This window comes from Tinamus guttatus, unplaced genomic scaffold (assembly GCF_059628265.1).
Source record: "Tinamus guttatus ecotype Peru unplaced genomic scaffold, ASM5962826v1 Tinamus_guttatus_pri_ptg000045l, whole genome shotgun sequence".
NCBI lineage: Eukaryota > Metazoa > Chordata > Aves > Tinamiformes > Tinamidae > Tinamus > Tinamus guttatus.
The window spans coordinates 285581-296276 of record NW_028288579.1 but is presented as its reverse complement, the minus strand read 5'-3'; the positions used below and the strand labels follow the sequence as shown (position 1 = coordinate 296276).

Genomic DNA, 10696 nt, shown 5'->3' with positions numbered 1-10696 from the left:
AGAAAGAAAAAAAAAATGCAGGGGGACTTAGGCGGGTTTTGCTTTCGGACAAGATTCCCATTTCACACCCCCCCCCCCCCCCCAAAAAAAAAAAGAGAAAAAAAAATCCCAACAAATCCATAAACTCGAGTAAACCCACGCGCATAACCGCGCCGTATATACGCGTGTGCACGCGCACGCACCACCCGCGCCCCCGCGCGCGCCGTTCCTGGGCTTTTGGCGCCCCCTCTGGGCGGCGCCGCGGAGCCGCCGCCGCTCCGCGCCCGCGGACCCCCCCGCCAACCCCCGTTTTCTCCTAACTTTTTGTTTTACTTTTTTCCTTACTTTTCTTTTTAGTTTTATTTACCATTTTTACTTTTTTCTTATCTTATTTTTTTACTTTTTTCTTTTCCGTTTTTTTCTTAACTTTTTCTTACTTTTTTTATCTTTACCTTTATTTTTTTCTCTTTTTTTAAAACTTGCAAAACACCACTAAAATGCCCCAAAACGCGCCGCGGTAAAGCTGCCGCTAAACGCGCGCACGCGGGCTCTCCCACGCACCGTCCCCACCATCCATCCTCCCCACGCGGGGCGCGGAGCCGCGCGGCGCCTTCCCCCCCCCCCACTCCCCTCCCCGCCGCGCACCCCCTTTGCGCGGCTGCTGCGCGGCTGCTGCGCGGCCCGCTGGCCCCGCCCCGCGGCGGCCGCAGCCAATGGCGCGCGCGCCCGCCCCCGCGGGCAGCCCGCCCATTGGCGGAGCGCGGCGGCGCCGCGGCGGGCGCGCAGGGTATTAAAGGGGCCGCGGCGGCGCGGGGCGCAGAGCCGCGCAGCGGAGCCGCGCAGCGCCCCAACACACGCTCCGCACCGGGGGCTCCGCTTCCCCCCGCCGCGCGTGCAGAGCGCCCCGCCGCGCACCCGCCTCTCATTTTTATTTTTTCGACCTAAAACAGTTTTGGGGAGGGAGAGAGGAGAAATATAAATCTCTACAACTTTTGCAAACTTCTCCAGCGTCGCCGCCCCGCGCGCCCAGCCCGCGTCCCGCCGCTGAACGTCGCCGCTGCCACTCTGACTTTTTTAACACTTCCCTAGCCCCGTAGCCACCTGAGTATTATTTTTTTTCATCCCGTTTTCCCCCCTCTGCCGCTTTCTCGCATGAATCTTCTAGACCCCTTCATGAAAATGACAGAGGAGCAGGACAAATGCATCTCCGACGCCCCCAGCCCCACCATGTCGGATGACTCTGCGGGCTCTCCCTGCCCCTCGGGATCCGGCTCGGACACGGAGAACACGCGGCCCCAAGAAAACACCTTCGCCAAGGGGGACGCGGAGCTGAAGAAGGAGAGCGACGAGGACAAGTTCCCCGTGTGCATCCGCGAGGCCGTGAGCCAAGTGCTCAAGGGCTACGACTGGACGCTGGTGCCCATGCCCGTGCGCGTGAACGGCTCGAGCAAGAACAAGCCGCACGTCAAGCGGCCCATGAACGCCTTCATGGTGTGGGCGCAGGCCGCGCGCAGGAAGCTCGCCGACCAGTACCCGCATCTGCACAACGCCGAGCTCAGCAAGACGCTGGGCAAGCTCTGGAGGTGAGTGCGGAGCTGCAGCCCTGGGGGCCCTCGTGGAGGCGGATCCGTCCCCTAAGAGAGGAGCTGGAAGTGGAGGGAGGGGATGAGGTCCGGCTTGGAAAACTTGCCGCACGCTTGGCACGTGCTGGTCAACTCCTTGGGCGCAGGGGAAGCCAGAAAGGAGGGAGAAGCGGAGGAGGCGGCTGCCCGCGGGCCGTGCGCCTCCCGCCCGAGCGATGCTCCTGCTGGGAGGCCGGGCTCCGGGGCCGAGCGCGGTTCTCCGGGATTGCATCAGCTGCGGCGGGAGCCCCGGGAGCGCGGGGGGGTGACAAGGCTTGGGCGCCGGCGCCGCTGGGTGGGTGGTGGGTGGCGGCGCTGAGCGCTGCGTGGCCGGGCGCCCTCCGACTGCCAAAACGAGGCGGGGAGGGGAGAAAACTCCAGAGCCAGCGTGAGTCACCTGGCGGCCTCCTGCCCCAGCCCGCGGAGAAGGGGGGCAGCGCGGCAAGAGCCGCAGCGCCAGAGCCCCGGGTGGGCCGGGGTGGTAGGGAAGGGCCCGGAGCTGGATCCTGGTGCAGCTCCCTGGCACCAAACGGCCCGGGCTTGGAGGGCTGGGAAGCGCCTGCGAGGAGGAGGAGGAGGAGGAGGAAGGGTGCTGCGGGCTGGGGGCCTTGGCGCTGACCCCGCCGCCCCGCAGGCTGCTCAACGAGAGCGAGAAGCGGCCCTTCGTGGAGGAGGCCGAGCGGCTGCGCGTGCAGCACAAGAAGGACCACCCCGACTACAAGTACCAGCCGCGGCGGAGGAAGTCGGTGAAGAACGGGCAGGCGGAGCAGGAGGAGGGCGCCGAGCAGACCCACATCTCCCCCAACGCCATCTTCAAGGCGCTGCAGGCCGACTCGCCGCAGTCGTCCTCCAGCATCAGCGAGGTGCACTCCCCCGGCGAGCACTCGGGTAGGTGCCCGCGCCGCGGCTCCCACTCTACCCGTATGTCCAGATTGCAAAGGTCTAGGCTGGAGCTAGGATGGGCTGCGCCCAGAGGCGAAAACCGGGGTTGGATTAGGGGGAACAGAGAGGAGACCGACCCAGGAGCGCAGCAAGGGAGGGAGGATGCCCCGGGTGCACGGAGAGGAGCGCGGTGCTGCCTTGCACCAAGCCCAGGTGCCTGCACATGGGCGCACATCATGTGGTGCTTCCAGCCCCGGCTCCCCAGGGGGGATTTAAACCTATATTTCAAAGAAAGGAAAGAGGAAGATGCCCCTGCTGCTGCCCGGCAGTTTCCCCCGGCGCTTGGTGGCAGCCGCAGGGCTCGTGCGCGTTGCCCGCGTGGGCGCCGCCGTCGGAGGGCCCCGGCGCCCGCGCGGTGCCGTGACCGCCGCGCTCTCCCCTCGCTCCGCAGGGCAGTCGCAGGGCCCCCCCACGCCGCCCACCACCCCCAAGACGGACCCGCAGGCGGGCAAGCAGGACCTGAAGCGCGAGGGCCGCGCGCTGCCCGAGGGCGCCCGGCAGCCGCCGCACATCGACTTCCGCGACGTGGACATCGGCGAGCTCAGCAGCGACGTCATCTCCAACATCGAGACCTTCGACGTCAACGAGTTCGACCAGTACCTGCCGCCCAACGGGCACCCCGGCGCGCCGGCCGCGCACGGCCAGGTCCCCTACACGGGCAGCTACGGCGTGAGCGGCACGGCCGGCAGCCCGGCGCCCGCGGGCCACGCGTGGATGCCCAAGCAGCAGCCGCCGCCGCCGCAGCAGCAGCCCCCGGCGGCCGCCCCGGCGGCGCAGGCGGCCGCGCTGGCCCCGCTGAGCGGCGAGCAGGGCCCGGCGCAGCAGCGGACGCACATCAAGACGGAGCAGCTGAGCCCCAGCCACTACAGCGAGCAGGCGCAGGCGTCGCCGCCGCTCGCCTACGGCTCCTTCAACCTGCAGCACTACGGCTCCTCGTACCCGCCCATGACGCGCGCGCAGTACGAGTACACGGACCACCAGCCCGCCGGCGCCTACTACAGCCCCGCGGGCGCCCAGAGCGGCGGCCTCTACTCCTCGTTCGGCTACATGAGCCCGGCGCAGCGGCCCATGTACACGCCGATCGCGGACAGCGCCGGCGTGCCCTCCATCCCGCAGACGCACAGCCCGCAGCACTGGGAGCAGCCCGTCTACACGCAGCTCACGCGGCCCTAGGGCCGCCGCGGCGGTGCCTCCCGCGGCCAGAAATCCCCCCGCAAACGTCGACCGCTCGCAGAAACGCCACGGCGCGACGCCGGCGGGGAGGGGGGCACGCGGCGACGTCCTCCCGAGAACCGGCACGCTCGGCGCGCGCGTGCCCGGGGCTGGACTGCAGCTCGGCGCGCAGCGCGGCGACGACCTTCCCAACCCAGCGGCTCCTTCGGCGGGACCTTCCTAACAGTTTTTATAAGCAGTCATTAAAAAGGCAAAAAAAAAGGGGGGGAAATAAAAAGTAAAAAGAAAAAAAAATGCTCAGAGTCCTCTGTGAGGAATATTCTCTATTTTAAATATTTTTTTAGTATGTACTGTGTATGATTCGTTACCAATTTGAGGGGATTTATACCTATTTTTTAGAGATTTTTAAAATGCTCTTATTTTTCCAACAGCTACAAGTGACACGTAGTGGAGCAGTGCTAGATTTTCTTGCAGCCAGAGGTATTTTTGTATAGATAAGTGTCTCTCTCTCTAAATAAAGAAAAATTAAAGTTAAAAAGCGCTACCGCGTGCATGGAACTGGGACCAACCCTCTTGCTCCAGGAGCAGCCCCAGGGATGCACCACAAGAGGCTTTATTTTTCTAACGCAGAACTAGTCAAGCCAGCCAGGAGGAGATTTTAACTTTATTTTTTAATAACCTTGAGCCTTAAGGAGGAAAAAAAAAAAAAAAAGGCAACAGCAGAAAGTGAGAAGAGGCCTTAAAGCAGCCCTGGGCTGGGGGCTCCCCTGCTGAGGCTGCTGGAGCACGTTGGAGACAGCCGAGAGCCTTTAAATTATTTATTTTGAGCTAAGAGCAGGTTGGGAATCACAGCTCCCCACAATTTTTTTTAACCTCTCTTCTATTTCAAGCCCCTTTGAAAGTGAGTTCGTCTGTTGGAGCGTCATCGGGAGGTAACCGTGCCTGTTAAATTATGGTCTAAACTGTAACCAGTCCTTTATTTATCTCTTTAATTCCTTTTTTTATTATTATTATTATTATTCTTTTTGGAATCCGTGTCCTGGGTTTGTACAAACTTGTGCTCTGCCTTTTCTCTTCGGTCTAAGGATAAACTGGAAAAAAAAAAAGAAAGAAAGAAACCTTGTACAAACTGAAGATTGCAAATGTAGCGTATCACTGAATCATTTGCCTTGTTTTCTGCCCCCGCTCTCAGGGACACACGAGCGAGTCCGAGGGTGTCACCGGCTCGGCCGCCTGTCCCCAGCGCTGCCTCGCGTGGGGACGGGGCCCTTGGTGGAGCAGGGGCCGAACAGTTAAGGATTGCTTTTTAAAAAAGACAGCAAACTTTTTTTATTTAAAAAAATGATATATTTGTTAACATTTTTTTTAGGGATTCAGTAGAAGAAAAAAAAATCTTAAAGCACTCTTATAATATGGCATCTTTCTATTTCTGTATAAAAAGCAGATCTTTTTAAAGTATTTCTGTAACTTAAAAGACCTGTCATTTAAATCATATTTTGTCTTTAGGTAAGTTTTTGTTTTTGTTTGCAAGATCTTTCTCTTTGTGAAACTTACCTTTTTTTTGTATATTATTGTTTGCAATAAATATACATTGTATTAAAAGTTAACCCCTCTCCTTCCCCCGTGGTATCTGATTTATTAGCAGCCTTTGAGCCAGCCGGGGCTGGGCTGAGGCCCCTGTTTTCAGGGTGTCCCCACATGATGTCACGCACGTTGGGGACGTGACAGTGAGTGAAGAGCTGGTGCCAAGCGGCTCCTGCGGGAGCACCACGATGAGCCGGGCTCTGCTGGCACCGGGCGATGCCGAGGGGCAGCGCGGTCCTTACAGCAGTTCAGTGCAGGGACACGGTGGCTCTGTGCATTAGGGAGGGTTGGTGGCACTATCCCCTTGGGCAGGTGGCCGCTGGGGACATTCTTCCTGGCCCACGGCTGCTTTTGCCTTGGCTGCTCCCTTGGAAAGAGGCAGGGATGCAGCTGCCGGAGCCGCAGGCTCTGCCCTTGGGAAACCACCCAATGCCCGGGGGGCTGCTGGCATGGGTGGGACAGGCTGTCACCCAGGAAGGGGACCTGGAAAACATCCCGGAAGCGAGATGGCCTCTGCCAGCCTCTCCGGAGCTGGTCCCAGGTGGGAAGCCCAGGAGCATCCCCAGCACTTCCCAGGCAGGATCTTCCCAAAGCTGCGGCGGGGTTTTTGCTCATCCCTCCGGGATGCAGAACCCCAGCACTCCCATGGGAGTAGCCGTGTCCCAGCCTGGCTGCGCTCCGCTCTCCCGCACTCTGCAGCATCCCAGGGACCTGCTCCTCGCATAGGACCTGGGGCTCCGGGAAGGCCAGCGCGGAGGCTCCGGGAAGGCTGGAAAGGGAGCGGGAGGCGGGAGGGGGTGGCCGGCGCGGGAACTCGCGCAATGCTGCGGGGCAGGTCGGAGCGGCGCGGGCCGGGCGCTCCTGCAATGCAGCGCGGCGGGTTCCGGAGCGCCGCGGGCCGGGGCACGGCCGGGGTGCCCGCTGCCCCCGCGGAGCCGCACGCTCTGCCCGGGAGCGGGGCCAGGGAACGCCGGGGAAATGGGAAAAAAAAAGCCAAAATACCCCCAAACCTTAAGCGTCCTCCTTGCCGATTCCTCCTGCCTTGCAGTGGTGCCGGGTCGGGCGGGCACGACGGGACGCGGCAGCTCGGGATGCAGGTGCGGTGATGCAGCCACCAGGTTCAATAAAAGCTACTTGAAATAAGAAATAAAAAACAGCAGCTAGACAGGGGCGAAGGAAACAAGCCTCCAAATTCACATTTCTAATTAATTCCCTGCCCGGGAGCTGCTCTCGGTTTTCAGCAACTGAAACGTTTTGCAGAACGAGTCGAGGAGCAGAGGCAGCACCGGGAGCCTCGGCCTCGCCGGGACCGTGAGGATGAGGAGGGACCGCGTCTGCTCCACAGAGCTTGGGAAGACGCCTGCGCCCACGGAAGAGTCCTCACACACGGGCATCTCCCCATTGCTTCCCAGGGGTAATTCCTTCCTCGCTGGCATTGCCAGCCTTTCCCGCTCGGAGCCGCCCAGGGCTCTGCTCCCAGGCCTGGATCCAGCGAGACCCACATCATCCTCTCCCCAAATCCCAGCAGGGCAGAGAGAGGAGTCCGAACGCAATCCCATGGATTTGGAGGGACTGTTTTAGCCCCCAGCCTTGGGTCTTCCTCGGCAGAGGCTGTTCAGCCGTGAGCACGACCGTGACTGCTGAGGACCCAACACCAGGTCCTGACCCCGGGTACGGGGACACTCGTGTCCTAGAGCCCCCCAAGGCCCCACACACCTCGGGATGAGGCGGGGGGAAGCCAAGATGCCCCAAATTCAACGTCCTTCCCCCAGGGCGGGATTAATTACACGAGTTGTCTGGGCACAAACCGACTATCACCAAGCAAAGTCTCACTCCATAAATTTAAAGCTGCTAATAATGGGGCTGGACAGGAGTTTTAAAGCTTCAGTGGACAGTTTACAATTAACCTACTCCTGTCAGCTGGAAAATCACCCTACAATGCGATTCCCCTTCACGTCTGACTCGCTCGGAGCCAGAAGCGGCTTTAGAAACGCCGGAAAGGCGGATTCCGGCTCCCGGGAAGGGCAGGTTCCAGCCCGGACCCGATCCGCATCGCTCCTGCTGTGCGGGTGGGAGGTTGGCACTGGGTTCGTTGCAGGGCTGCAAGCTAGAATCCCACTTTTCCCAAATTTTACAAGTCTTCGGATTCCTCCCAGTCACACTTTTGTCATCTGTCCCAAAGGGACAAAACGTGGCTGGAAGCTCCTTAGATTCAACAGCCGTGATGAAACCCAGTGTCACCTGCCCTGGTGCACACGCTGCCCTGGCCACGAGGCTTTCCCAAGCTACCCTTATGGAGGAGGAAAACTTGCTGGGAATTAAGGAGGGCTCTCCTGGCTGGCTGCACATGCCCTCGGTGGAGCTTGGGATCCATCCCCAGGGTCTGCAGCTGCACCAAGACCAAGACTCATGTCCCTTGTCACAGCCACAAGGTGAAGTTCCAAAAAGGGCCAATCTGAAATTCCTAAACAAAAATAAAAAACACCCAAACAACCGTGATAACAAATTCCATTAGTGCAAGGGAAAACGTGGGGAAAGGGGGGAGGAGACACCCAGTCATTTTCGGTGATTAAAAGGCAAATTTTATTCCCCCGGGCCCTTGGCAGCGCTGGGGCGTTGCTATGGTTTCCCACCCACCGGCTGGAAATGACAATATTAGCAGGGTGACCTGGTAATTGGAAACTGTGCCCCCAGGTCAGGCTGCAGGGAAAATAAAGAGAGATTAGGGAGCCCTCCCGAGCACATAATGCTGCGGGCTCCTGCGCTCCCCACCTTTTATACGGGGCCCATTTAAATGCAGATTATGACTTTCCACCTGGGGCTGCTAATCTGTCTCCCAGCCAGATCGCACAATGCGGGGGCTCTCCATGCTGGGGGGCCGGGCGCTTCCCCCGCTCCGTCCCCAGCTCCATCCCTATCCAGCCACCCCTTTTTGCTCAGGGCAAAGCCCAGACTTTGACATTTGCGGATGGTTATTTTTCCACCCAGGATGTCTAAATCCACCCCCAGGCCCCAATATCTTGGCAAAGCCCAGCCCCAGCTTTCCCTGGCAGCCACGTGGTAGAAAACCAGCGGGAGCAATGGAGCTAATTGGCACCGCGATCCACCCGGATCACCGGTGACTCCAGCCCTCCGGCTGCATCCAGGCACCCAGCAAGGAGCCCCGGGAGAACCGGACTGCCGAGCGCAGCACCCAGCGTGGGCAGCGCTGGGCACCCTGCTGCGCCGGGAGGCATCGGGAAGACAAAGCCTCGGCGCTCCCAAAACGGCCCCAAAAAGCCCTGAGATAAAGTTATCACAACCACAAGAGCTCAACCTACGTGAACAAACCACCAGGCCCATTTGTCCCGTGCAAGAGGGACTCTAGGGATGAACCAGGGTCACTCTTGGCAGGTTGCCTGTCACTAGCAGGATCCCCGGGAGGCCTGGGCGACCTCAGAACCGTTATCCAGGTGACACGGACAAACCCGGGAGCAGCTGAGGCCTGCGGAGCCACGAGCCTGGGACGCCAGAGCCCGAACGCTCACCCCTCGGAGGGAGGTTTTCCTGGGAAAAGCAAAAGGGAATCCTCAATAAATAAATAAAATCAACTTTCAGAGGGAAGACCAGCTTCTAAAAGCACCTGTGGATGCGGGCTCTGGTCTCGAGCTGCCTCCTTTCTCCAGCTCTGACACTGTAATTGCTGCTCGGAGTTCTGCTCCAGCAGCACCACAAGCAGGAACGCTGCACCTCAAGAAAAGCAAGACTGGGCCCCCCAAAAAAGCCCAAATCGAGTTTTCCTGGCCTCAGAAAGGCCTTTACCAACCCTTCCCTCCCCCCTTCCCAAACTGTCATGCTTTATTTTGTTTGGGTGGATTTTCTTTCTCTCTTCTCCCCCCGCCCCCTCGCAAACAGATAGTTTTCCCATGGCGATCCGGCCCGCTCCGTGCCCATTAGCATCCCTGTGCATAATTAGAGGCCGGCGCATTGTCATGCAAAGCGGCCGCGGGTGACAACGCTCCATCCCCGACACACAGGAACGCTGCTGCGGGGAAGTTTCTCACACTGGCTTTGGCCAAGGCCAAGGGGAGCGCGCGCGGGCTGGAGGTTTTAATTAATCGATGGGCGCTGGGGAAGGGCCCCAGGCACCCGCATCTGCCCGGCCCGACATGAACCATGGGCTCCACTTTTTCGTTTAATACCTTCAGCTCATTAAAATAAAAAACTCCCCCCCGAACAGTCACAGAATCACTTCCCACCACCCAGAGGACGGCACGGCTAAACCAGTGTTTCCTTTACAGCAGTCTCTCACCCTGTCCATGCTGCTCTCCCCGATGCCTGCAGCACGGCCAAACAGGCTCAGGAAGCCTCTTTGCTCTGGTGCAAACACCTCCAGGTCTTCTGGCTTTGTGGGTCTGGCTGGATATTGGTGGGGTCTCTCAGGAGAGCTCACAGAGACGAGTCCCAAACCCTCGGCTGTTTTTCCTTCCCAGGTGGAACTGCCAAGGAAAAGCGGGATGGAGTGGGATGCATCCACCTCCCACCACCACCCAGCCTGCATGGCTGGGTTGAAGCGAGCAACACGTTCCTCATGGAAAAACTGCGTGGAAAAACCCAAGTTTTGCTCGGAAAGAGCAGCGCGCGGGCAGCAAAACCCTGCGGCGCTGCCCAAGGCTCTGAGCCCGTCCTGGAGGAGGTGACTGGTCTGCGAAGGGGGAGCCCGTGGGCTCCGACCTGGGGACTTACTGCAGGTCCTGGGGCCACCACGACCCGTTCTCGCCCCAGGGTGTTGGGTACAAGCAGGGGCAGCCACGTTTTACCAGGTCACAACCGCTATAAATCAGAAGAGCAGCTTTTCAACCACCTTCAGCACTGAGAACAGACGCGGCTGCCCTGTGGAGCCCGGTGCCCAAAGTGGCTCCCGCAGGGGCTCCAAAGGCAGAAGCCGACACCGAAATTCTAAGTGTTTTCTAGCAAACACCAAAGCCCCCTTTTCAGAAGGGCTGTCAACTTCCTGAGGGAGGGAATCCCAGGGACCCAGCCTTTGCACTCCCCGTGCAGCGGCCGCTTTTGCACAGACTTTAGGAGCCTCCAGGGAGGAGGTTTAGGAGCACTTTAGTGCCCGCGGCTCCCCAGAACATCCCGACGTTCCCTGTGAAAACACAAGGCATCTGCTCCCGAACTACTCCTCTCCTCGGCATCCCCTTGCAGAACCGAGTGGCCGGGCTCCGAGCGCTCCGCTCCGAGCGCTCCGCTGCGCCGGCTCCGAGCTTGCCGGGAGCAGGGGGAGGCCGAGCGGAGCCCTGGCGCAGGAGGTGAGGGCCACCTTGGACAGCGGTGCCCGGCTTCCCGCCGCGCTCCTGGCCGGAGCATCCCCAGCCCGGCCTTGCCACGGCTGGGAAGGAGCGGAGGGAAGG

The 10696-nt window shown here is 60.0% G+C and overlaps 1 protein-coding gene across 1 annotated transcript; it reads left to right on the top strand.

Moving 5' to 3' along the window:
* The first annotated feature begins 866 nt into the window (after window positions 1–866).
* SOX9 (SRY-box transcription factor 9) lies at window positions 867–3723 on the top strand. The gene is made up of 3 exons (XM_088537592.1): window positions 867–1562; window positions 2236–2489; window positions 2935–3723. The coding sequence occupies exons 1-3, from the start codon at window positions 1132–1134 to the stop codon at window positions 3714–3716; spliced, it is 1467 nt and encodes a 488-aa protein (XP_088393718.1). The 5' UTR covers window positions 867–1131; the 3' UTR covers window positions 3717–3723.
* Window positions 3724–10696: the final 6973 nt, after the last annotated feature.